The sequence below is a fragment of the Petromyzon marinus genome, chromosome 40 (assembly GCF_048934315.1).
Source record: "Petromyzon marinus isolate PM22_M1 ecotype Great Lakes invasive population chromosome 40, UKy_Petmar_22M1.pri1.0, whole genome shotgun sequence".
In the NCBI taxonomy this organism is placed as follows: domain Eukaryota; kingdom Metazoa; phylum Chordata; class Hyperoartia; order Petromyzontiformes; family Petromyzontidae; genus Petromyzon; species Petromyzon marinus.
The window spans coordinates 9,606,054-9,632,562 of NC_133706.1; the positions used below are offsets into that span (position 1 = coordinate 9,606,054).

Consider the following 26,509-nt stretch of genomic DNA (forward strand, 5'->3'; position numbering starts at 1 on the left):
TGCTGCACTTACAAACCGCGTTCCCCTTGACAGCGACATCTGTACTGTTGTATATTGAAGCTTTAAGGGGCTGACCTGCCGACAATCCAACACCTGCGTCTGCCCCGTGACCTGCCTGCCTGCAGGGAGCCTTCAACATTTTACGTGGCCTCAAAGTGCACCTAGCCTGGCACAAAGCGCTGAAGTGACATTTACACCACCTAGTTGTGACATGCAGGTGTTTGGTGTGGAATGTGTGGTCTAGTGTGTGTGTGTGGTATAGTGTGTAATGTGTGGTGCATAATGTGTGGTCTAGTGTGTAATGTGTGGTGTGTAATGTGTGGTCTATTGTGTAATGTGTGGTGTGTAATGTGTGGTCTAGTGTGTAATGTGTGGTGTGTAATGTGTGGTCTAGTGTGTAATGTGTGGTGTGTAATGTATGGTCTAGTGTGTGTGTGGTGTGTAATGTGTGGTCTCGTGTGTAATGTGTGGTCTCGTGTGTAATGTGTGGTGTGTAATGTGTGGTCTAGTGTGTAATGTGTGGTGTGTAATGTATGGTCTAGTGTGTGTGTGTGGTGTGTAATGTGTGGTCTCGTGTGTAATGTGTGGTTTAGTGTGTGTGGTCTAGTGTGTAATGTGTGGTGTGGAATGTGTGGTCTAGTGTGTAATGTGTGGTTAGTGTGTGTGTGGTGTGTAATGTGTTGTCTAGTGTGTGGTGTGTATATGTGTCCATTGTGTTGTGTCAGTGTGTGGTGTGTAAACTGTTGGTGTAGTGTGTTCGTATATCATCGAATGTGTTTTGTGTGTATTGTGAAGTGACACGTGACACGTCTCATGCAGTTGTCTGTACATTGTTTAATGTATGTATGTTGTACTACACTGTGTTGTGTGTGTTTAGCATGAGTCCAATACGCAGTGGTGTGTTCAGTGTGTACACAGTTCAGCAGCAGTGAAAGTAGCAGTCTGGAGTAGGCACCATGTATTGTTGTGTGTGTGTACACAAGTCCACACACGTGTACACAGTGCATTGTGTCCGATGGGACGTATGATTGACGCGTGGTGTGTATGTACAGCATATACAGTGTCGGTGTATACGTGTCACTGTAGAGTATTACATGGTGCAAGGTGTGTTGTGTGTCGAGTCACAGCTGCGGAATGTGTGTGTTGTGTGACCACGCTGTGTGTTGTGTATGTACAAATGGTTCGTTTGAGTGTGATGCGTGCATTGTGTGTGTGTGTAAATAATGTGAATTGTGTGATCCGAGTTCGATTCCCGCTCACGGCCAACACCAGTGACGATTATCTGAACCGGTCTTCGGTCTCCTCTCGGTCGACTCTGACTCAATCGAGTACCTGGTGCGCTGTGTAAGTCGCTACTGGGGAGACAAAGGCGGCCGGGAGTGGTGCTGGCCACTCCTTCCTGTACCGTTCCGGTCTTCATTGGTTGCTCGCTAACAGCACTTGTCCCAACAGTCTGTTGAAGGCTATGCGGCGGGGGATCTTTGTGCTTGTGTGACTGATCGTGTCTGTGCACTGCGTAATGTATGGTGTAAAGTAAGGTGCGGGTGGAAGGACAACAGGCTAAACACAAAAAAGCAGTTCTAAAGAAATGAGTTTTCAACGCAAATTTTAACGAGGCTTCCTAATATCGGAAGGAAGAACGTTCCAGACGGCCGCAGAAGCGCAAACCAAAAGCGCCGTGCTATGCGTTGACCGCCGCCTTTGTTCGATGGCCGAGCCAAAATCCGCTGCTGCGAGGATGACCCAGAGTTCGCGTGTCGGTTTAGTCCCCTCCGAGGTCAGTAAGCTATCGTGGTTCATTTTTGACAAGCACTGTGTGTGTAATGTTTTGTGTTTCAGTATGATGTCAAAGTGAAAAAGTCTGATTTTCTGCTCAAATGAGTCATTCGTCAATTTGACAGTTCTCAACCAGTGGTAGGGCATTCCCCATTCTTATGGCGGGGACGAGTACATACATAGGGCAACGACAATTGACTTATCCACAGTGGTATTCGTCTCATCAACCCCAGAGGGATGATGGGCTGAGTTAGTCCCCAATTAAAGGATATGAACTCGCAAACCTTCCGGAATGCAAGCCGCTATACGTACCACACCCGGCCGAGTGCGATGTGCTGCATCTTGATTTGTGTATAATGTGCCATTTGTATCTTGTGATTTGTTTCATTGTTATAATATGTGTACTGTCTCTGTATTGAGAGTGTGTGTGTGTGTCCGGGTATGTTTATCTATGTCGGCTGAACTTCTTCCGCACCGGACTAAGCCGACCGTGCTAATCGGATGTGCGTTTGATTGCTTGTGTGATTTGTGTGTGTGACCGTGATGATATGTCTAGTGTGTGTATTGTTATCTATTGTAATGTGTGTCATGCATGTAGGGAGACTAATTATGCGTGTTGTATATAGTGTTGTTTATTAATGTATTGTGTATAGTTTGTGTGTTGCATGTTATACAGTCTCGCAAGCATGCGTACTTTATTTGTGTAATGTGTGTGTGTTACTAATATGTATAATTGCGTAATGTGAATTGCATTCCTGGTGTTTGTGTTAATGTGTAATGGGTGTGCATGAAGCTGTTTGTGCTTCATGTTGCGTGCACAGGACGTAGTTAATATGCGACGAGATGGTGTGCATTGCTTTTGTGTGCGATTGTGTAGCGGGCACTGACGCAGTGAGTGTTTAGCGTCGCTGCACTATGAACCCGGCCTCCCGAGAGATCTCTACCCCCACTCATGGCCAACATCGGTGGTTAATATCTGAACATGTTCTGGGCCCTCCTAAGTCGTTTTGGCCTTAATTGAGTACCTTTTGTAGCATGTAAACATCCAGAATTGGAGAGACGAAAGTGGCTGGGTGTGGTTCTGGCCACACCCTCTCTCTCTCGCCCCCTTTTGTTCGACGTCCTTCACATGGGGTGCTCGCTAACAGCACTTGCCCCAACAGACAGGGCTACACGGAGGATATTTGTCTTTGTGCATGCTGATAAGTGTGCGTGTATATGTGCGCATCTTTGTGTGCAACATGTGAATGCGTACCGCCGAGGGCTGGTGCAACACGATTCTGTTCCGCGTCAATAATGCATGGGGTGTGAATTACATTACGACAGTCACACGGTGCCATCGGCACATGGAGGCCCTCGACTGGAATTCCATTTAAATATAAATACTGGTACCCGGTGTAAGCGCCATAGAATTAGCATGGGTATTTGTGTGTGTGTGCGTGCGTGCACGTGTGCATAATGCTGTGGTATGCAATAATCAAGATGGGTGGTGGCGATGCATAGGCATACTCTTAATAGCCATCGTGAGCTTCATTATTATGCTGGTAAAAAAAAGCTTTCGATATACGTTTCCCAAATGTATTTTCATTGTGTTTTCGTCAGCTTTAAATGAGACGTAAGGCATGTCCATTTTTTTTTATTTTTTGCAGAGCAGTGTATTGCTCTGTGTCTGTGGCCCGCAGAAGGATATTTCGCACAACCCCATCTGAGATCCATTTGAGTGCATTATTTTATCCACCCTATGGGTGCTGCACTTTTTCGCGGACTCTGCTATTGCGACGCTAATCGCACAGCGGTGAAATGGAAATGTTTTATTGTCAGGTTTGAAATATTTGTAAAAATTTCATGAAGAACCAAAGCAGATTATTTTGTGTGTGTCTGTATTTTTTGTTGACTAGTGAGGCCATCAACTTGCTACACTTGAACATCTGACTTAAAGCTTTCGTGACTGCAGGAATTCATATTCTTTGGGTCTTTTCGGTAAATACTCTTTGGTTCTATTCGGTAAAGTCACGTAGGTAAAAAATAAAACAACAAAAATCACGACGTTTCGGCCACAACACAAGTAGCCTTCTTCAAGTGAAGGAACAGAACTGTCGGGACGACAGAGCTTCAATGAACGCTGCTAAGATTCGTAGCGTCTTTTAAGCTGGGTAAGAGAAGTGAGGCACCTTGACAAAGGAGTTTACATATTAAACAGGAGAATTTAGCATTGAAATAGCTGAGGGATTAGCTTGTGACTGGTCACAGAAATAGCTATGTTAAAGTCAAAGCCTACACATCCACAGAGGCACCTAGTACATGGACGCCAAAGGGGCTGCACTACCCAACTATCATACAGTAAACCGATGTGAAAAAACTAAGTCTAAATTACATCAATATAATAAATGTACTCAATATATTCTTCAATAAGCTGAGCTATTAACAGCAACTGGGTATACACTTCGATGGTGTGAAAAGGGAATTTTAAGATCTGCGAAAGTTTGGGGTACCACTACTTGAAAAAATATACTGTACCATTGAAAATTAGTTTAATGTTTGGTTCGATTTAGAACATCTTTCCAATGGTTGCTTAATTTGAAACGTAGATAGGTTCAAATTAATACAATTTGTTTATTTTATTTTTTATTAATTTGAACCTATTTACGTGACTTTACCGAAAGCCCCATAGAACTTGAGCATCTGGTTTAATAACTGCCGACTGATAACTGGATTCAAACCCAGGTGTCAGTGATGTACGTTTATTGTTCTGACCGCCCCCGCGAGCCATCCGGCCACCTCCAATGGAGCTTATTTTAAACACCATACTGCAACATCACATCAAATCGCCTTTATTTAAAGGTAGGTGATAATACATTGAGAGCAGTGCATTCTGTCATTTGCAATGACATGAATAGCAACACAAGGCAACAGTATTGATTGTAGACACGAAAAGTAACTTTATGAACACATTTGCAAACGTAATGTATTTAATTCAATCTCTGACTTGCGAAACCTGCAAGGAGGATGATGTGGTTGACTGCTGGGAGGGCAGTCTGTTCTTTCTTGGCAGCGCTCACCACCGTATCAGCCGTCACCGTTGCTATCGTTGTGTGTGTGTGTGTGCGCTGTTGTGAAACTTTCACAAGCTCCTGCGGAGATCGAGAGGGGAATGCCAGCGGTGTTTGCGACAAGGTGCCATTGCGGCGACATCGATCGCATCACGCTTGACTGAGATTTTAAGAAGTTTAGAGCGTATATTTTTACACCGTTAAGGCAGACCAAAACCAAGCTGACACAATGAAGAGGAATCCACTATCATCATCAACGTTGTTGATGCTTAAGTGGCAGTTTCCGTACTATCACATTGTCTTGCTGTGGTCAAGTTGTAGATACACCTACAATTTCTTAGATAAAATTGTGACAGGACAAATTATATTGTTGAGCACTCCACGTCAAGTGCGTACATTGGATGGTTTGAGTGGCCATTGTAATTTGTTCTTCCTCCGAGTTCTGAAACCTGGGTGTTATCCTAGATCCCGGTTTCATGTTTGAGGCCTACGTACATAATATTACCAACATCTGTATTTTTCACTTACGCAACAAAGCTTGACTCGGACCTATGCTGTCTCTTCTTGATGCTGAGAGGCTGGTGTGTGCCTTTAATTAATCAAGGTTGGATTACTGTAATGCCTTAATTTACAATATGTTCAAAACTTAGCTGTCCAGGTTTTAACGAGATCTAAAGCCTGTGACTATATTACTATTCCTTCCTTCCTGCACTGGCTTGTTGTAAAGTACGGAAGCGACTTGAAGATTCTTCTTCTAACGTTTAAGGCCATGAATGAGTTGGCGCCTAAATATATCACCGATCTGCTTAAGTTTTATATTCCACTGCGAAAACCTAAATCTGCTGATTCTGGTCTGCTCGTTATTCCAAAAGACCAGACTTTGTTTGATGGGAGACGGAGCTTTTTGCAGGTAGGCTCCATGATTGTGGAATTCCCTTTGTCCATTCTGGAATCTGAGTCTCTTGCACATTTTTAAATCGCGTCTTAAAACTCTTCAGCTTTTACAGGCTTTCTCTGTGATTAAGCTTCATGTAAAGTGCTTTGAGGCCTTTCTCGAATTGCGCTGCAGAAAACCGAGTTCATCATTATTATGCATCATTTATACACTGCTGGATTAAGACTTCCCCAAACCCAGGACCCATCTCTCACAGTTTCGCGATGCGATAATCCATCTGTCTCCTGCACTTTAACTGATTTCATCGCTCCTTCTCCACGGTCGATGTACCCTTGGGTATGGTCCATCCTTTGGCTGTCATTCCATCGTTATTCTCAACAACCAGCCCTTATTCCTTCCAGCAACGTGTCCTGCACAAACCCACTTTGATGAACAATCAATGTGATGTATATTTGCTAATCCACCGTGTTCATCTTCCTGTCTCATGCTCTGGGAAAAAAAAAGACCAAGAGTACTGTACACGATGACCCCCATCAAAAAATTAAATTGAGAGTGTGCTGTGACGAATGAAAGTCATAATTTTCCTGCCATTCTTGTTTTGCTTCATTTTAGAAGTGACATACACATTCCTTTTAATGTTCATCGTCTGTCGATGTAAGATATTTTACAGTAAGGATTTCTACCACGTCAGCACTTTCTCGAGTATGTTGCCTTGAAGGGGGAAACTGCTGATGTCTGAACAAAACAGAGTTTTTGCCTTTTTTTTCCCTCTGGGTCTTGGCACAGCTTTCCAAGTTCGGTTAAGACACCGAGAGGCATGGCGACGGCGGTGGTGGCAGCGATGGTGGACACGATGGACGTCACTAGTGATCAGCTCGCGACAACAGAGGACAATGGCCCTGCGGGCCCCGCCGTTCCCGATGAGGCAGAGGGCCCCGTGCCAGTGCGCACCGTCTGCGGGAACGGCGCCCCTCTCGGCTGCATCTTTGAGAGTCCTTGCGAAGGCACCGAGGTCATTGACCACGAGGTGGCCCAGCGGACTTGCCAGCAGGTCCTCAACAGTCTCAAGCACAAGCAGAGCCACCAGAATAAGGCCTGCGACACCAAGCCCGACGACAGTACGCAGCCCGGCCCTGCCGACGACGATGCCAGCCACGTGGACGGCGGCTGTAAGCATGGGGCGGAAGGCCCCAGCGATGGCGCGTTGCACGCGAAGCGCGATGCGGCCAGCGGATGGGACGAGACGACGGATTCCAGCTCCAGAGCGAAGTCTCCCAGGAGGCAGAGGCCCTCCACGGCAGCCTGCAAGCAGTCGCTTCTGCTGCGCCTCTTCGAGTCGAAGCTCTTCGACGTCTCCATGGCCATATCCTACCTACACAGCTCGAAGGTGGGGGATGGTGGTCGGTCTTTAACTTTTTTATTCAAGGGTAGTTTCACGATTTCGGACGTACGTGTGAGGCGCTTTAAAGCTGCGGGTATTCGTAAGTATCGTGGTGTAGTGGCTTTTCAGTGCGCTGTCGTATGTCAGCCCATTCGGACTGTCGTTTGAATAGAAATAGGATTCATAGTTGATTTTTGGATTACATGTTCAACCCAAGAATCAGCCTTAAATTGTAATATTGGCGGTGAAAACATACATGTTACTAATGATTCGTCCACATTTACCGATAAGGGAGATGTGCTCGTTAAATACCACGGTGGCGTACGTCCACAGGAAAACTGACTTCATCATCCAAGCTGTGGTGGTGATAGTGCATTCAATCGTGCGTACGTTTCAAAGCATTGACTTTTACAAACTCATATTTTAACAAACTACAGCTACTAATTTTCAAAATGACACTGAATATCTATGATTGCCATTATTTAGAATTTTGACTGTGGAGTTGTCTCCTTCGTATAACTGCCTCTGAGGCAGTATAGAAAGTTATTTTAAAAGTCCTATCAATGTGGTCACTGTGGGTGGTTGCACGCCCCTGTTTTTTCAAGTTCAGGCTCAAGTCCTTCCTTTGTCCCTCTGCCTGTGACTGACGGCCACGTTCTCTCCATAAAATATATATATCCCCATCGTTTCTGTACAGCGTCTTGAGATGCGGTTGCATTCAGCTGGCATTTAAATTGTACTTTGTCTCGACTCGCACACAGATCCATCAACTCGCAGAGAGAACAATAGACGTGGGTAGAGAGACCCCGCTGTCGCTGTGAAATGAATATGCTGTTTCTGTATCGCATCTTGAGCATCGGTCGCATGTAGGCTCCATATAAAACCACATTGCATTGTTGCTGGAGGAGTTGATGTTCCCATGGAGAGAGCATACATTGGGCCCCTTACAACAACGACGCTGTTTGAACACTCGTGTTTCGTGAACGCTCGGTGACGTAAGCGTTATGAGTTGAAATGTAAACAGCCCCCGACCCGCTGCAACCATGCGTGTTGGTGTTGGCTTAGATACTTGATACCGGGGAATCTCGCTACTCACAATCAAGTGACCACAGCCATTTACATCGATGGGGTTTCTCTTTTTTTAAACCTACGTCCTTTGATGAAACTGCACGACAAATGAAAAGGGACAGATCAGGTTTCCTGGGATACATTTTTGTAAATATGTAAATAGAAATAATGTTTAACTTTCTACAAGGTACTCAAGGCACTAACTAAATTGTTCCAAACTCATAAAAAATAAAAGTGGGCAATAAGTTGAGTATTTCCCACTACTAGCTGAGATTAACTTGGGGAAAGAATTTGATCACACTTCCAACAATGTAGGTTAAAGGTTTAACGTGTGGCTCATCGATTGCTCGAGTGCTGTGGCTGACAGATTGACTCACCGATTGACAAATCCATTTTCATGTTGGGTAGGGTAGAATTTGTAATGTTTTATTGCATGTTGCGAAATGCAAAGCAAACAATCTAAAAAGTGTCATCTACACGCTTGATGAATATGGTGAATAAGCAAAAAAAAAGCAAAACATTTCACCACGTTTGTCATTGACACTGTAAAGGCTCTGCTTAAAAAAAATCCGAGGGTCTTGGCTTTGAAGAAGGACCATTGCACCGAAACGTCAGCCTCTTGAGTTATTTTCTTTTTTGAGGCAATGTTAAGACTCTTTACAAAGGTGGAAAACTACATGAGGGTATAAGTGCTGGGGGGGGTGGTGGGAGTCAGGGCAGGAACACGTGGGAGAGAGTTGAGAGAGCAATATGGGCAGCACAGACTGGGGTCAAAGCAACTGCAGTCTCACACACAGCCAAGGCAGCACCAGGAAGTCCCTTGGCATTCTTGTGGGGCCCAAGGCCCTTTGTATAAATAATAATAATTTGCTTTTGATAGAGTGACCTTTTCGCCAGGGTGTCCGAGAGCACTTTACACGTGGAAAAAAGCGACTTGCATTTCATCTCGGCACGTTTGAAAGTGCACTCCAAGTGACAGCTGGTCCGTGTGTAGCACAACGTGACGCAGCACACCTGGTCTGCAAGCGGGTATTAGACCTCCCAGGAGGGGGGTGGGGTGATGATTGCTGCTCTGTGTAGTCGCAATCCAATCTGGATCGACCAAGGAGAAGGAGTTCTAAATGGTTAGCTTAAATGATTCAACCCTTCAAGGTTCGCGCCGCGTTGAACCGTGGCTTGCTCCCCCACAGGAGCCCGGCGTTCAGGCTTACCTCGGCAATCGGCTCTTCAGCTTCCCCACGGAGGCCACGGACTTCTACCTGCCGCAGCTGCTCACCATGTACCTGCACGGCTCGGAGGAGACGGGCGACGCCGTCAAGCCGTACCTGGTGCACCGCTGCCGCCGGAGCCCCGACTTCGCGCTGCGGTGCGCGTGGCTCCTGGGCGCGCTGTCGTTCGACAGGCCGGCCCCGGCACGCCAGCGGCACTCGCGCGGGACCAAGCTGCGGCGACTGATCCTGGCGGACGAACTCGCGCCGCCGGCGGCGGCCAGCCAGCCGGTGGCGCCGTCCGGTAAGAGCCGTGCGCATTGGTAAACGGTTGTGACGGTGATTATTCCGATTGTTGCTGTTATTATTCTTTACAGCCTGTTGTCCGGTCAGTGATGGGCGAGGCCTCGTTGATCATAGGGGTTGTTGGGCCGTACTTCACCAGCCGGTCTGTGCGGGGTTGGTGAAGGGGCCACTCAGGACCGGGTCGTATATTGCTCGCCACTGATGTTAGCCGTGGCCGCGAATCGAACTCGGATCGTTGCTTGTCTACCTTTGGATGATTAATGCTTTTTCCAATGAACAGAAGCATTTAAACTAATATTTGTATTGTACATAGATTCCGCTGGAGTATAGCCCAGTATGTTATTATATTTGGAAACAAATCTTGAGAAGTAGCTGATTTCTTCAATTTTCTTGTGTCGTGTTGTTAAATGTGTTTTTAGTGCAGGTCTGATTGTACTCATGACATTGCAGTTGGCATTTTTTGTGGAGAACACATTCATATCTGTACACCGATGAGTGGGCTGTTCTTACCAGATTAACAGGACACTCAATCACAGCGTGGCAAGTGACTCTGAGAAACAGGAAGAGGAACACATGGATCAGAGAACATACGCAAGTTAGCGACGTCGTATTGACTTTTAAAGAAAAGTTGTGGGGCTTGGGCAGGACACATCGCTCGAAGGGACGATCGCCGGTGGTGGAGATTAATGATGGAGTGACAGCTTAAAGAGGGAATGTGAACGATAGGATACCTACTGCAAAGATGAAGCGATAAAATAATTTCACGTGTAGGAGCTACGTGGATTTTTTAGAGATGGTAATGCCTTGGAGAGGCCATCCATCGTGCAGTGGATAGACCATGGCTGATGATGAAAAATATGATTGTAACTTGCGTCTTATTTTTATTAATGTGTCTTGAAACTCATAGGAACACTCAGTTTGGGTACATATCTATAAAATAAGAGCAGCTTGTTTTTGTGCATTTCATTTTCAGTAACACATGAAGGACGGATGTCCTTTGCTGATTAAATCACAGCAAGGCACAGTTCCGATTTTTTTGTGCCTTAGCCAACTGTAGTTATACACACATTGGGGTGCATTAACACCTGCCTTGGGGCGTTGTGAGCCTGTATCGGAGATACTGATCAACTCCATACACGTTTAGTCGCAGAGAGAGACACGTCTACACCACTTCCACTGGCACATCTGAGCCAAGCCAGTGTGGGGCCTTCACAAATAGCACGTGGTTTCCCCACACTGCCTATTTGCCATGCCGTGTCCCAACCAAATCGTGATACTCTGCTCTCACAAGATGTTTCAAATTGGCTTGGGACCAAGTAAGGGGCCAGGTTCGGACGCGTCTCGACTCATTTATCGCGTCGTGACGTCGTCGGCACGGCTTGGTTTATGCAGTAGAAAATCAACGCCCGCACCTCCCGAGCCGCCGCTGCCGCCGCCGCGCTTTACCCGACGTGGTTCCCCCGTCGCATCTCGGTTGTACGGCGAGCAAGCGGTAACCGAGTTTCTCCTGTCGCGTCCTGAAAATGACGCAGGCCTCGGAAGGGGCCGGGTGAAGACGGGCGCGGCGCTGCACCCTCCGAGCCCCCCCTATCCCCCCACCGCGGCCTGCGCAAGCTCGCCCAGCAAGCGCACGCACCAGCGCTCCAAGTCGGACGCGACCGTCAGCATCAGCCCCCTGGGAGGCCTTCACCGCACTTCGAGCAACCCCAAGGTGGAAGCCCAGCAGGATGATGTGAGTCCATCCGCCCCCCCCCCCGTTGCCAAACGAGTTTTTGCCCAGGCGGTGCCAATGTCTGCGGCACCATGCGTTTTTGATGAAAGGCAAGAGCAGGAGTCGGCAAACCGGGGCTCCAGAGCCGCATTCGGCTCTTTAAAGGACTGCTACGTGACGTTATTTATATGAAGGAGCACCGTCTCTTATTCACGTTGCATTGCGGCTCGTGAGATATTGGGGGTTTTATTTTTTTACCGAATTCGTAAAAAAAAGGCTCCTCTTGTTATTTTGGTCGTGGACCCCTGGGTTCGAGGGACGTGGTTATGACGCAGATAGAGCGTCACGCTAATCGGTAAACAAAGAGGACTTTCTTTAGGCCCCCGATGATGGTGACGTGCTATTTTTTTATTTTAATTTCCCGGGTGCTTTGCGATCTGCGTTGCAGCGAATTGTTAAAATATAACGCGGCCACAGTTTCACACTCCGTTAATTCGAAACGCAGCGGCTAATGAGCTGCGTTGCAAAGGTGTTATTATGACGTGGTCATGTTCGCAGTGTCTCGCAGCCTCGCACGTCTGTAATTTCATAAAATGTATACAGCGCCGATAATGAGATGTTTGGTGAAGTTGTATGGTTATGGTGTGAGCTTGAATTGGTGAGAACACCCTGCTTGTGATTCGAATGATGCGAGCCCTGAAGCATTCGACAAGCAGTCCAATAGCCATGCCAATACAAACCTTTCCCTCCACAGTACACTCACTTACGTTTTTTAATTGCTCCATTTTAAGTTCACTTGTGCTATCTGTGTCATGCCATGAAGCAAAGTGTTCATTTGGAACTCCCTCACATTAGTGCATTATGTTAGAGAATGGTCTGTGGAAGGGGATATTACAGAACTACTTCTGAGGTGTCTTCTATTGGCCTGTGGGCACTGCAATTTTCCACACGCCTTGCTGTAGATGCGTTCATCGCATGACTGTCAAATTTGTTTTCCAGATTTGCTAAAAAAATCGGTTAACAATGCATTTTCTGTGCAGCAATTGGAGACCTAACCGAGACTATCAATCTCGCATCACTCAAGAACTTTGTTTATGAGCGAGCGGCTGAGACTCAGCCACTGTTAAAGCATTTCAGTCTTATTCGGCTGAGTGGCACCACGAGCACCGTGAGCTCTGCCAATTCAAAGCCACTGCACGTGCAGCTCGCATTGCAGGGACGACATCAGATGCACGCGACGCGGCATTGTGCACCGCTGGGGAACGGGCGGAGGGGCTGCCGTGATGTTTTGTGCACTGCTTTTGTCGGTGTGTGTCCATCCAGTGTGTGGAAGTTTTGTCTCGTTCAGAGGAAGGCTCGCAACAGTGTGAGATGTCCGTAAGTGACCCCTGTTATTGCCTTGTTGGTCTTGGCTATTGGCTCTCGCGTGGGCTCTCTGGGCAAGCTGCTAGTGGTATTTCTCCTCCCCCTCGTAGCTCTCTCTCTCTCTCTGCGTGGATGAGCAGCGTCGCTCTGCGCAGGGGTGGATCCAACGTTGAGATCAGGGCAGGGCAACTCAGTGGGGCCAGTGCTGCTTCGAAGGCATTTAACGATTCATTAATTCTTTTGTCAATTTAAATTGACTCTTACACTCATGATGCAAGCGTCTTGACCAAGGGTTGGGGACCTTTTCATTACCGAGGGCTGAATCCGATTTGCTAAAATCTTTGACGGGCCACACATAAGGTGATGATAAACTTTGGTCACACTAGATCCGTGTTCATTGACTATGTGCTCAGAATAAAAAAAACCCAACAAATTCGGCAATAACACTGCTTTAAAAAAAATATACATAATAGGCAACTTGTCAGGCAATGGGCCTTCTTCATAGTCCATGAATGAAGGCCATTTCCTTAATTGGGCCACTACCCCCGTAAAACGAAGTTGCGGGTTGTGTCTGTCTCGTTGGCCTGGCCGTAAGTTCCCCACCCCGAGTTTAGGCCAATTGAGCGAACGAGTTTGAAAAAGCAAGACGGCACCATTAACGGACTGTAACAAGCAAGACGGTTACAAACGAGGCGATTCTCGCCTCCGATTGCGACGGGCCGAGTCGCGACGGTCCGTCGCATCGCAGCGCAGCGGAGGCGAGGAGAGGGAAATCGTTAGATGGCGACTCCTCCACCGTTGGCCCGCGTTAAAATCCCACGTTACAAAGCGCTTGTGCGCGCCGTGGGGCCTGATTGATGACTGCCCTATTTTACCCACTGTTGCAAACAGCAGGGAGCACTTGATCCCATTGTTGACCCCGTGAATCCACCCCTTGCCCCTCTGATGATCGGGGAGGGCTGTGCTTACAACCGCGGCTGTAGGAGGGTTTTTATTTTTCTCCCCCCCCCTTCTTCCTTCCCCACCAATCGTGTTCGCGTTGGGCTGATCGCGTGCAATCCTCTCCCCCCTGGGCTGATTCGTGAAGATTACAATCTTTCCTCTTACTGGGATTTTTAAACGCAGTTGTTGGTGTCTTGATTGTTAATTCTTTAATTCCTCTTCTATTGCTTTCCACGTTGAATCGTGTTTTATTAAAAACGTTGCTGCACAGCTAGCTGTTATCATGTGCTTAATGCTCCCGTCTCTACGCTCCCCACGCTTCAACAACCCGCGCTGACCAGCGTGGTAAAGGTTTGGCCAAATAGCCCCCACAATCCGTACAGCGTGGGGAGGCCCTCATCCAGCAGTGGATTGACAACAAGGGCTTCAGGCGTACACATGAGCTAGAGGCCAGCGGTTGCGGTGCTAGCACTATGCACGTGCAACCACCATTGTCTTTCTGGTTCCAGTGTTAAAACACTGCCAATTCTCCGCATATTTTGTCCGAGTTAATCTAAGAGAGTCCTGTACTCCTGCAGGAGATATGCTCTGTGAATGTGTAATTTTCCAATTAAAATGGCTCCCGTCGCTGGCTGTATATTTTCAAGTAATTAATGTGAGATCAATTCCCTCCACAATTTTGATTTTGGCAGGCTGTTGTCATTTGGATAAAAACTGAAAATGTAATATTTTTTTTGTGTTTGTATTAGATCGTATGCAGCGTATTCGCGAAGCATTTAAAGAAACGTAGAATACATGCATTGGATGTTACAGAAAAATAACTAGAAACAAAGCAATAATGAGTTTGTGATTTTTAGTATTACATCAGGGCAACATGAATTCCTCGTGTATATAAATATACATACGCAGTAAGCCAAAGCAAACATTCGAAATTCTGGTTAATTAATGTTATACATGTTTCCTTAATGGGGTAATGATGTGGTTGATGCTTTGTCAATTTGTAACGTATCAAATAATTTTCCTGTTTTTAGGATGACGTGGGTCCCGCGCAGGAAGGCTCTGTAAGTAGGCTAGTAAGTAGAGTGAATTCTATGGTGGATAAGATATGTCTGGGGTCTTTTAACAATTCGTTTTTTCTTGTTTTCTCTCTTCAAACAATGTTCCATCCTGGGTGTGCGCGTGTGTGTGACGCAACACTGGATTGTTGACGGTGTGGTGACGGTGTGGTAACGGTGTGGTAACGCGGCATGTGGTGCTCGGCACAGTGTGAGGTTCCGCTTTGGAAGTGCCTGAGTGGGCTTAGTGCAGGGGTTGGCAAACAAAATAACAAGAAGAACCATTTCTTTCTAATTCGGTAACAAAAACTCAATAATTCAAGAGCCATTGTACAACGCACGTGAACAATGTCACGAAGCAGTCCTTAAAGAGCTACGTGCAGTCCTTAAAGGGCCACGTGCAGTCCTTAAAGGGCCGCATGCAGTCCCGAAAGAGCCACGTGCAGTCCCGAAAGAGCCACGTGCAGTCCTTAAAGGGTCACGAAGCAGTCCTTAAAGAGCCACGTGCAGTCCTTAAAGGGCCACGTGCTGTCCCGAAAGAGCCATGTGCAGTCCTTAAAGGGTCACGAAGCAGTCCTTAAAGGGCCACATGCAGTCCTTAAAGAGCCACGTGCAGTCCTTAAAGAGCCGCGTGCAGTCCTTAAAGGGCCACGTGCTGTCCCGAAAGAGCCAAGTGCAGTCCTTAAAGGGTCACGAAGCAGTCCTTAAAGGGCCACGTGCAGTCCTTAAAGGGCCGTGTGCAGTCCTTAAAGAGCCACGTGCAGTCCTTAAAGAGCTGCGTGCAGTCCTTAAAGAGCCACGTGCAGTTCTTAAAGGGCCACGTGCAGTCCCGAAATAGCCACGTGCAGTCCTTAAAGGGCCGCGTGCAGTCCTTGAAGGGCCACGTGCAGTCCTTAAAAGGCCGCGTGCAGTCCTTAAAAGGCTGCGTGCAGTCCTTAAAGAGCCACGTGCAGTCCTTAAAGGGCCGCGTGCAGTCCCGAAATAGCCACGTGCAGTCCTTAAAGGGCCACGTGCAGTCCTTAAAGGGCCACGTGCAGTCCTTAAAGGGCACGTGCAGTCCTTAAAGGGCCACGTGCAGTCCTTAAAGGGCCACGTGCAGTCCTTAGAGCCACGTGCAGTCCTTAAAGGGCCACGTGCAGTCCTTAAAAGGCCGCGTGCAGTCCTTAAAGGCCGCGTGCAGTCCTTAAAGGGCCGTGTGCAGTCCTTAAAGGGCCACGTGCAGTCCTTAAAGAGCTGCGTGCAGTCCTTAAAGAGCCACGTGCAGTTCTTAAAGGGCCACGTGCAGTCCCGAAATAGCCACGTGCAGTCCTTAAAGGGCCGCGTGCAGTCCTTGAAGGGCCACGTGCAGTCCTTAAAAGGCCGCGTGCAGTCCTTAAAGGGTCACGAAGCAGTCCTTAAAGAGCCACGTGCAGTCCTTAAAGGGCCACGTGCTGTCCCGAAAGAGCCATGTGCAGTCCTTAAAGGGTCACGAAGCAGTCCTTAAAGGGCCACATGCAGTCCTTAAAGAGCCACGTGCAGTCCTTAAAGAGCCACGTGCAGTCCTTAAAGGGCCACGTGCTGTCCCGAAAGAGCCATGTGCAGTCCTTAAAGGGTCACGAAGCAGTCCTTAAAGGGCCGTGTGCAGTCCTTAAAGAGCCACGTGCAGTCCTTAAAGAGCTGCGTGCAGTCCTTAAAGAGCCACGTGCAGTTCTTAAAGGGCCACGTGCAGTCCCGAAATAGCCATGTGCAGTCCTTAAAGGGCCGCGTGCAGTCCTTGAAGGGCCACGTGCAGTCCTTAAAAGGCCGCGTGCAGTCCTTAAAAGGCTGCGTGCAGTCCTTAAAGAGCCACGTGCAGTCCTTAAAGGGCCGCGTGCAGTCCCGAAATAGCCACGTGCAGTCCTTAAAGGGCCACGTGCAGTCCTTAAAGGGCCACGTGCAGTCCTTAAAGGGCACGTGCAGTCCTTAAAGGGCCACGTGCAGTCCTTAAAGGGCCACGTGCAGTCCTTAGAGCCACGTGCAGTCCTTAAAGGGCCACGTGCAGTCCTTAAAAGGCCGCGTGCAGTCCTTAAAGGCCGCGTGCAGTCCTTAAAGGGCCGTGTGCAGTCCTTAAAGGGCCACGTGCAGTCCTTAAAGAGCTGCGTGCAGTCCTTAAAGAGCCACGTGCAGTTCTTAAAGGGCCACGTGCAGTCCCGAAATAGCCACGTGCAGTCCTTAAAGGGCCGCGTGCAGTCCTTGAAGGGCCACGTGCAGTCCTTAAAAGGCCGCGTGCAGTCCTTAAAGGGTCACGAAGCAGTCCTTAAAGAGCCACGTGCAGTCCTTAAAGGGCCACGTGCTGTCCCGAAAGAGCCATGTGCAGTCCTTAAAGGGTCACGAAGCAGTCCTTAAAGGGCCACATGCAGTCCTTAAAGAGCCACGTGCAGTCCTTAAAGAGCCGCGTGCAGTCCTTAAAGGGCCACGTGCTGTCCCGAAAGAGCCAAGTGCAGTCCTTAAAGGGTCACGAAGCAGTCCTTAAAGGGCCACGTGCAGTCCTTAAAGGGCCACGTGCAGTCCTTAAAGAGCCACGTGCAGTCCTTAAAGAGCTGCGTGCAGTCCTTAAAGAGCCACGTGCAGTTCTTAAAGGGCCACGTGCAGTCCTTAAAGAGCCACGTGCAGTCCTTAAAGGGCCACGTGCTGTCCCGAAAGAGCCATGTGCAGTCCTTAAAGGGTCACGAAGCAGTCCTTAAAGGGCCACATGCAGTCCTTAAAGAGCCACGTGCAGTCCTTAAAGAGCCACGTGCAGTCCTTAAAGGGCCACGTGCTGTCCCGAAAGAGCCATGTGCAGTCCTTAAAGGGTCACGAAGCAGTCCTTAAAGGGCCGTGTGCAGTCCTTAAAGAGCCACGTGCAGTCCTTAAAGAGCTGCGTGCAGTCCTTAAAGAGCCACGTGCAGTTCTTAAAGGGCCACGTGCAGTCCCGAAATAGCCATGTGCAGTCCTTAAAGGGCCGCGTGCAGTCCTTGAAGGGCCACGTGCAGTCCTTAAAAGGCCGCGTGCAGTCCTTAAAAGGCTGCGTGCAGTCCTTAAAGAGCCACGTGCAGTCCTTAAAGGGCCGCGTGCAGTCCCGAAATAGCCACGTGCAGTCCTTAAAGGGCCACGTGCAGTCCTTAAAGGGCCACGTGCAGTCCTTAAAGGGCACGTGCAGTCCTTAAAGGGCCACGTGCAGTCCTTAAAGGGCCACGTGCAGTCCTTAGAGCCACGTGCAGTCCTTAAAGGGCCACGTGCAGTCCTTAAAAGGCCGCGTGCAGTCCTTAAAGGCCGCGTGCAGTCCTTAAAGGGCCGTGTGCAGTCCTTAAAGGGCCACGTGCAGTCCTTAAAGAGCTGCGTGCAGTCCTTAAAGAGCCACGTGCAGTTCTTAAAGGGCCACGTGCAGTCCCGAAATAGCCACGTGCAGTCCTTAAAGGGCCGCGTGCAGTCCTTGAAGGGCCACGTGCAGTCCTTAAAAGGCCGCGTGCAGTCCTTAAAGGGTCACGAAGCAGTCCTTAAAGAGCCACGTGCAGTCCTTAAAGGGCCACGTGCTGTCCCGAAAGAGCCATGTGCAGTCCTTAAAGGGTCACGAAGCAGTCCTTAAAGGGCCACATGCAGTCCTTAAAGAGCCACGTGCAGTCCTTAAAGAGCCGCGTGCAGTCCTTAAAGGGCCACGTGCTGTCCCGAAAGAGCCAAGTGCAGTCCTTAAAGGGTCACGAAGCAGTCCTTAAAGGGCCACGTGCAGTCCTTAAAGGGCCGTGTGCAGTCCTTAAAGAGCCACGTGCAGTCCTTAAAGAGCTGCGTGCAGTCCTTAAAGAGCCACGTGCAGTTCTTAAAGGGCCACGTGCAGTCCCGAAATAGCCACGTGCAGTCCTTAAAGGGCCGCGTGCAGTCCTTGAAGGGCCACGTGCAGTCCTTAAAAGGCCGCGTGCAGTCCTTAAAAGGCTGCGTGCAGTCCTTAAAGAGCCACGTGCAGTCCTTAAAGGGCCGCGTGCAGTCCCGAAATAGCCACGTGCAGTCCTTAAAGGGCCACGTGCAGTCCTTAAAGGGCCACGTGCAGTCCTTAAAGGGCACGTGCAGTCCTTAAAGGGCCACGTGCAGTCCTTAAAGGGCCACGTGCAGTCCTTAAAGGGCCACGTGCAGTCCTTAAAGGGCCACGTGCAGTCCTTAGAGCCACGTGCAGTCCTTAAAGGGCCACGTGCAGTCCTTAAAAGGCCGCGTGCAGTCCTTAAAGGCCGCGTGCAGTCCTTAAAGGGCCGTGTGCAGTCCTTAAAGGGCCACGTGCAGTCCTTAAAGAGCCACGTGCAGTCCTTAAAGAGCCACGTGCAATCCTTAAAGAGCCGCGTGCAGTCCTTAAAGGGCCACGTGCAGTCCTTAAAGGGCCGCGTGCAGTCCTTAAAGGGCCACGTGCAGTCCTTAAAAGGCCGCGTGCAGTCCTTAAAAAGGCCACGTGCAGTCCTTAAAGGGCCACGTGCAGTCCTTAAAAGGCCGCGTGCAGTCCTTAAAAAGGCCACGTGCAGTTCTTAAAGGGCCACGTGCAGTCCTTAAAAGGCCGCGTGCAGTCCTTAAAGGGCCGCGTGCAGTCCTTAAAGAGCCACGTGCAGTCCTTAAAGAGCCGCGTACAGTCCTTAAAGGGCCGCGTGCAGTCCTTAAAGGGCCACGTGCAGTCCTTAAAGGGCCAAGTGCAGTCCTTAAAGAGCCGCGTGCAGTCCTTAAAGGGCCGCGTGCAGTCCTTAAAGGGCCGCGTGCAGTCCTTAAAGGGCCACGTGCAGTCCATAAAGGGCCAAGTGCAGTCCTTAAAGAGCCGCATGCAGTCCTTAAAGGGCCGCGTGCAGTCCTTAAAGGGCCAAGTGCAGTCCTTAAAGAGCCGCGTGTAGTCCTTAAAGGGCCGCGTGCAGTCCCGAAAGAGCCACGTGCAGTTCTTAGAGCCGTGTGCATCTCCGGAGCCGCAGCTTCCCGACCACTGGCTCTTGTAACGTGTGTTAAGGACATCAAGAGAGTATCATTTATTTATCTAGCTTTGTTCCTTTCCGTCCACTGTCGGGATCGGCATCAATTCACGGAGACAAAGAATCCATTCGGTGCTCCACCAGAATAGTGCTTCACCCCTGTGTTGGAGAATGGCCTGCAGGAAGGAGGATATCACAGAACTACTTGTGATAGCTCTGGAAATCATCTCTTATCCACACGCGGGGATATCACTTTCCCACCCGCATTGCTACAGAGAGTATTGCTTATGACATGTCCGTCAATCTGATTTTTTTTTTTATTCTCAGAGCTGAAATTTAGTAAAATGTTTTATATTTGTGTATGTAGTCATTGGTGTGACCGAGCTGAACACATCAGTTTATTGCACTTGAGAACCCGGTTTAAACACAGGCAGCTGCCCAGTTTCTTACTCAGGATCTCAGCATTACTTGCTCAGAACTCTGGCCTCCCTGAGAAAATAATGGTAATGAATGCATAGGTTGAGCGATTGCTGATTGTTTATAGCCTCATGACCGCGCAGAGAATTTGTCACTTGTGGACTATGCACCTCCTTGCTTGCTTAAAACAATTTCGAATAACGCAGTTGTTGCATGAACATGCGTGCTTAGACATGTAGGTGCCTAGTACCACTGTGCCTTGAATCACGTGGCCAAAGCAACAACAATTCCAGATCATTGTACTGTCCAATAAAGCCTACGTTTGAAGGGAACACAAATAAAAAGCTTATAAAACACAACAGGCCAAGCAGCTATTAAAAGGAGCCTCCTATACCTTTGGGTGTGTTCGCAAGTCAGAGGTTGATGCAAGCGGAGGGTTCGGCAATGCTGATAATTATATGACTCACAATGAGAATTGCCATGCATTGCCCAACCAAGCGCAAGGCCTCCTTCTGCATTTTTTACACTCCAGCATTTAATGTCGGTAATTTTTTTCATAAGTGGGCGACCTGCTGTAGTAAATATGTAAATTACGCTGGGGAAAAGACGATCATGCTAATGCCACCGTTGGGAGCAGGCATGGCAGGTGTGATCATGCATCACTTAGCGGCGAAGCCATTGCCTCAGCGCTAGCCCTTGTTATCACCAGTCCAGTTGTGAAAGGTGAGGGACGTGAATGTTTGCCACATGCTTTACCGTAAAAAAAAAACGAATCCCCTTTCCCCAATTTGATTGCAATTTTGTGCGGTCACGAGATGAGCCGTTCATTTTGATATCTCGGAGGGCAGCGAATTTCCTCGTGTGTTCAAGAAGGGCCCGCAGAAATGTGAACACCAGAACTTCCGCTGAGACCCCTTCACGCACTTGATGGGAAACTCTTTCCCACACGCCCTGCTTACATACAGGTGGCTCAGTACGGTGGAGCAAGCGGATCGCACATATGGAAGGTTGCGGGCTCAAATGATTGTTGGGGGGGGGGTCGACTCGGCTCACCATCTTCTTAGGTTCGATAAAGGGAGTGTACTGCTTTGTAGGGAAGTCAACCATGGTTGTCATATGGATTGATTCACCACCCCCCCCCCCCCCCCATAGGAATGTGAAATTTCCAGCACCGGCTCATGGGCTGTAAATATGAGATAAGCACTGCCTCAATGCTCATTTGAGCAGGAAATCGGGACGGACTATTTGACGTCTACAGAGGTGTTCTCCGCTCTGCAGTGAAACCACTTCTCAGAGCTGGAGTTGGGCTGAAATAAGGTTCTTATGGTCGCTTGTTTTCACGCAGTCAGTGGCGACAGGGCTGAGACCCATCGACGCGTCATACTTATGAAACCGGATTTTTTTTTCACGGGCGGCTCGTACCTGGACTCAAACCCAGGCTCTCATCCATGGCTGGCGAGTGCTCTGATATGGGGAGCCACGCCGCCACTGCATCGAGGTTTTGCGCATCGCAGCAGATGCAGAATGTGCTGCACGATTTCGGACAAATTACGTATGGGCTTGCGACTGTGTGTGCGCCCGCAAGCGCGCGTCAGAATATTGCGTTTGTACAAAAGGAGCCTCGAACTGAACTCTTGAAATCGGGCGGGGCGTGTTTGACATAGCACTGTTTTTATTTTTAAACCCACACCATTCCGTTGCAGGCTATTATGCGCACGCAGCCGAGCGAGCAACTGGAAAAACTGGGTATAGCTCTGACGCAATCCATCCTGTCGGTTGCCCAGATTGCAAAGCAGGCAGTAGCATACGTGGAGGGGCGCAGGGTAACTGAACGCTGGGAGGGCAGCATAAATTATGTTAGTCCTCTGTTTGTGGGTTTTCTCAAGCAAGATGGTTGTAGCCTTTTGAGAGGGGCACCAGACAGTCCTCTGGATGTGAAGTGCGCTATATAAAAACACATGAATTGATTGTTCAGTGAATGTTTGCATCCTGTCGATGTTGTGACCAAGAGCAGCTGACGGCAGCCTCGTCCGTAACCCAAGATTGCTCACTGTTTACCCCCTTGTGGAGTGAATCGACGAATCTTTGCGTTTCAGGGGCGTGTTAGATTAGAGAATCGATTATTTTTAGGTCTCGCTTTTTTTACGCTCATGTTTCTAACGTAGCGGCCTCTAGTGGCTTGAAGAGCCGACCCGTCACAAACACCATGTTATATTGTACAGCCCTTTGTCAATTCGCTGTAGTAATGAAGGCCTTCCCGCTGAACCTGAGTTTGATTCCCGGCCACACAGAACGACAGTGATGAGCGATATCTGAACCAGTCCTTGGGGGCACCCTCAACCCGAGGCCGCGCTGGCCTGCGTGGTGAAGTAAGGTCAAACAACAACCAATCAAGAAATACCAATTATAATACACAAGATTGAATGCATGTACCTTGAGCTTTAGAATCACTTGGTCAAGGAAATTGCACATCATAATTGGGGTTATTAATTTCAGCGCTTTAGCGCCATCGGTAATCTCAGGCCAAATAAGTAATAATCTATTGTTGGTTTTCTGTGCCTAACCAAATCTTTAGCGACCGATAACGAGCCCTGCCGCTTGGTGTCTTACGAAGGCTACCGCTGGCCAATCACGTTCGAGCGCGCGGTGTGAACGTTCACAATAGGCAATCAGTGGCGAGATTGTCAACCAACTCGCGTGGTATACAGGAGGTCGTGGGTTCGATCCCGACCCTGACTGCTGCTGTATATTTGGAGTTTAAATGTTTTCCCTGTGGCACGTGGATTTTTCTCCGGGTCCTCCGGTTTTTCCCTCCACATTTAGAAACGTGCGTTTCGAGTATTTGGCTGTGATACGTTTTCCACGTGATAAGCCACTTCGTTGAGCTTTCATTTGTGGCCAGGTCGCCTATGAAAAAGAGCAATATACAGTAAAACCTTGGATTGCGAGCATAATTCGTTCCGAAACGTGTATGTAATCCAAAGCACTCGTATATCAGTTGTGATCACGTGACGCTCGGCAGACAAAGCGTCTACACGTACTACTCGTGTTGCAAGACCCTCGCTCGTTTATCAAATTCATATTTATTTTTTTGCTCGTCTTGCAAAACACTCGCAGACCAAGTTACTCGCAATCCAAGGTTTTACTGTAGCTCGAATCAATAATCGATTCCAAAAACATTTATCGGGAATGCATGCATGTATGTTGAATTTCGTTCGCACCGTACGAAGCCGACCGTGCTAACCCATAACCAAACCGTGGTAATCGATAACCGACTGATGCCCTCGTAATCGTGACACCCATCCCACGACGAGTGCGGCGTGATCCCAACGTGACTTTTATTTTTTTAACCGTCGCGTCCTCTCTTCCGCGTCCTGTCCGATGTCCGCCGCGTCGCAGCAAACGGCACGCTTGGCTCCGGAGCGGGAGTTCATCCAGACCCTGATGGCGATCGGCAAGCGCCTAGTGTCACTGCCCACCAAGGAGCAGAAGACGCAGCGGCTGATAGCCGAGCTGTCGCTGCTCAACTTGACGCTGCCGGCGCGAGTGTGGCTCGCGACGGCGTCCTTCCCGCACCACATCGTGCGCATCCCGCACACGCAGACCATCGTGCTCAACTCCAAGGACAAGGTATGTCCCCCCCCGCCCCCCCCTCTCCTCTTCCCCTCCCTTTCAGCCCGACCTGGTTCATTACGCCAGGGTTCTTCGACAGTATTTTAGACGTCGGCGGTCAAATTAATGTGCGCCGACGTCATGTGTCACTGTCAGGGGCACAGCCACAGGGAGGGCTGGGGGGGCTTAGCCCCCCCCCCCACCCCTGAAATTTTGGGAAAGTCAGTAATCGGGATAACCGGATATCCGGCTACTGCAACATGCTGGCTGCCACCTTGTGCTGCCCTGCAGGCTGCTTGAGCGGCAGCTTTTCGATCTTAGTAGCCGCATCAGCGGCTCCAACCTATTAATAAACTCCGCGTTCAAATCCAATAAAAAAAATGTTTTATATATTTGTGGCGCCCATTGGAAAACATAAACACTGGATATCTCAGAATATTGAAGTCAGCCCCCCCAAGGTCAAAATCCTGGTTCTGCCCCTGGTCACTGTCTCTCCATCTTATGACGCCACGTGGCAGCGTGGCGTCACCACGGTGACTTGCCTGTACGTGCGACCACCGATTTTTATTTCTCATCTCCACCCCCTTAATCTCACCGATATTTAGCTCTTGTCAAAAGCACCCATCGTCTCCGTTTTGTATCTCCCTCTCGTCTCCAGCTGTCTCATATGCATCTCTTATGTATCACTCTTTCATCTCGCTGATCCCTATCTCTACGTGGTCCATTCCTCTTGGTCGATTATAGCTTGGTGGGGCACTTCAGTAGCATTTGCTGGCCACATCCGGCCCATCAGGCTCGAGTTGAAGAACGCCGTCTTATGCTGCTGCTGAATAGCGCGGATAAATTGTCACGACTGACGCAGTGTGTCAAATCCATCAGGAGAGGGGACACATTTTTCCACGTCTAGGTAACGTTGGTGGCCGAGTGCACAATAATGTTACATTATTGTTTGGGGGGTTTTAGTTTGTCGTCTTTTCCCCTGCACGTCCTGTTAGCACGATTGGATATGTACGGTGCAAAATAAGTTCAACATACGTGCATTCATCTTGAATAGTATTTAATGAGTACGGAACTATTTACCGTTGCCCCTTGGAGTGATTTTCACGAATTGTCATCATTTGGGGTTGCAGTTTGATTTGAAACATCGATTCCTTTTCGGTCGTCTAATTTTCACCACCTCCTTGGTTTTTACAGCTCGTTTTTTTCCATCTCATTTGCACAACATTGCACTCAAACGATTTGCATACACCTGACAACATTGCTTCCACAATGGGATGCATGTATTGTGAACCTTTAGGAATCGTTATAGGTTAATGAATCGATGTGTTATAACAATTTGTCATGAACTCCCACCTAATTCCACGCTCAGTTGCATAAGTCAGCCTGTGCATCTGTGTGTGTGTGTGTGTGCTGGCTGTTTGCAATATGTGTGCGCGTGTGTGTGAATGGGTGTGGCCCACTCAATGTTTTGTGGGATACATTTTTTTACTTTTTCACTGAACAGTCTAGTGCTGTTGCATGTGTGCCTCGCCTGCAGTGAAAGCTAAGGTGGAATATTGTGTTCGTTAATAGTTAATGGGGCAAGATGTCTCGCTTGATTAATCGGGCGGGCAATTTGCGTTTTTTGGTTGGGATCGCACACCTTAGCGCTCTGCAGTCGTCCTCCCGATTGATTTTGAAAACTGTTTCGTGGCGTTGTATGAAGTTGTTTAATGAGAGAAGTCAAATAATGAAAAAAGTTAGAGACCATCAAGAATAATGCGCGAGCGAGTGGACATGAATGAAACCCGCCGCTAGAAGGGATCATGGCCGGTGGTCAAGACTAATGTCGGGGCAGCAGCCAAAGGAGAGAAAGTACGTTCATCGATGAGATGGAGCGGTGAAATCGGCTCGTGTGCAGGCACTAGATCAGGAGTAGGCAACCAAAATAACAAGAGCCGTTTTTGTCACATTCGGTAACAAAACCCTAAATATTTAAATGCAAATGGTGACTACGAGACGGTGGTGGTCCTTAATAAATAACGTCACGAAGCAGTCCTTAAGGAGCTGCATGTTGCCGACCACTCTGCTAGATGCATTGTTGCATCCGCCGGACTGCGAGAGCTGGCAACGGCTCGTAGAAATAGGAAGGCCTTCGTCCAGCAGTGGATTGAACACGGCTGATGATGATGATGAAGGACGAGCCAAGAGTTGCAACGCTTGTGCTGGCTCCGGCGGAATCAAATCTGGCTCTTGTACTCGCTCAGAGTCGAGGGAGTCGTGAGCTGCCACGTGTGCCTGCAGGCCCCGTAGACTGTACCTTCGCTTTAGTCACGGTCCATTGCAACACATCTCCGGAGACAAAGGTGTAGACCAACAGAGGCAGGGCCAGACAAATGTTTGCTTGTGACATTAGATAACGCGGTTGTGTGTGGGGGCCCCCTGCATGCGTGGCTTTTACTTTTCCTGGTAATCTGTGGTGATTGGTAGCAACTGAAGTTGCCCACGTACGGGTCTAGCCGCCCTCTGTGTGCGTCACGAGACACGGCGAGGATTTCCTTGCCGTGTCTCGTGACGCTCCGTCATCACGGCCGTTGTTATCGACCGCACCGTGCGGTGCGCAGATTGTTTTTTGGGCAATTTGACTCGTGTGTCGTCGTACGAGGAGGTGCTGCGCCCTGTGAATAATTAAAACATCTCCTGCTTTCTGCGACGTCGCGTCTCTGCGTGGAATTTTATGAGCGGCTCGCCACGTTGCGATAATCCCATCGGTACTGCATGGGTGAACAAGGAAATAAGTACGTAATAAGCACATT

The 26,509-nt window shown here is 48.8% G+C and overlaps 1 protein-coding gene across 4 annotated transcripts in view; it reads left to right on the top strand.

The window, feature by feature from the left end:
• LOC116950736 (phosphatidylinositol 4-kinase beta-like) overlaps nt 1-26,509 on the top strand; it is a 55,160-nt gene that overhangs the window by 1,965 nt on the left and 26,686 nt on the right. The window contains exons 2-7 of one of the 4 annotated variants that reach the window (XM_032968751.2): nt 6,508-7,108; nt 9,361-9,682; nt 11,217-11,416; nt 12,719-12,772; nt 14,734-14,775; nt 23,502-23,732. In XM_032968751.2, coding sequence (XP_032824642.1) covers nt 6,539-7,108; nt 9,361-9,682; nt 11,217-11,416; nt 12,719-12,772; nt 14,734-14,775; nt 23,502-23,732 — 1,419 coding nt within the window. In that variant the 5' untranslated portion in view covers nt 6,508-6,538. The remainder of the gene's footprint in view (nt 1-6,507; nt 7,109-9,360; nt 9,683-11,216; nt 11,417-12,718; nt 12,773-14,733; nt 14,776-23,501; nt 23,733-26,509) is intronic. The other 3 variants (XM_032968752.2, XM_032968753.2, XM_032968754.2) reach the window with 3 other exon arrangements.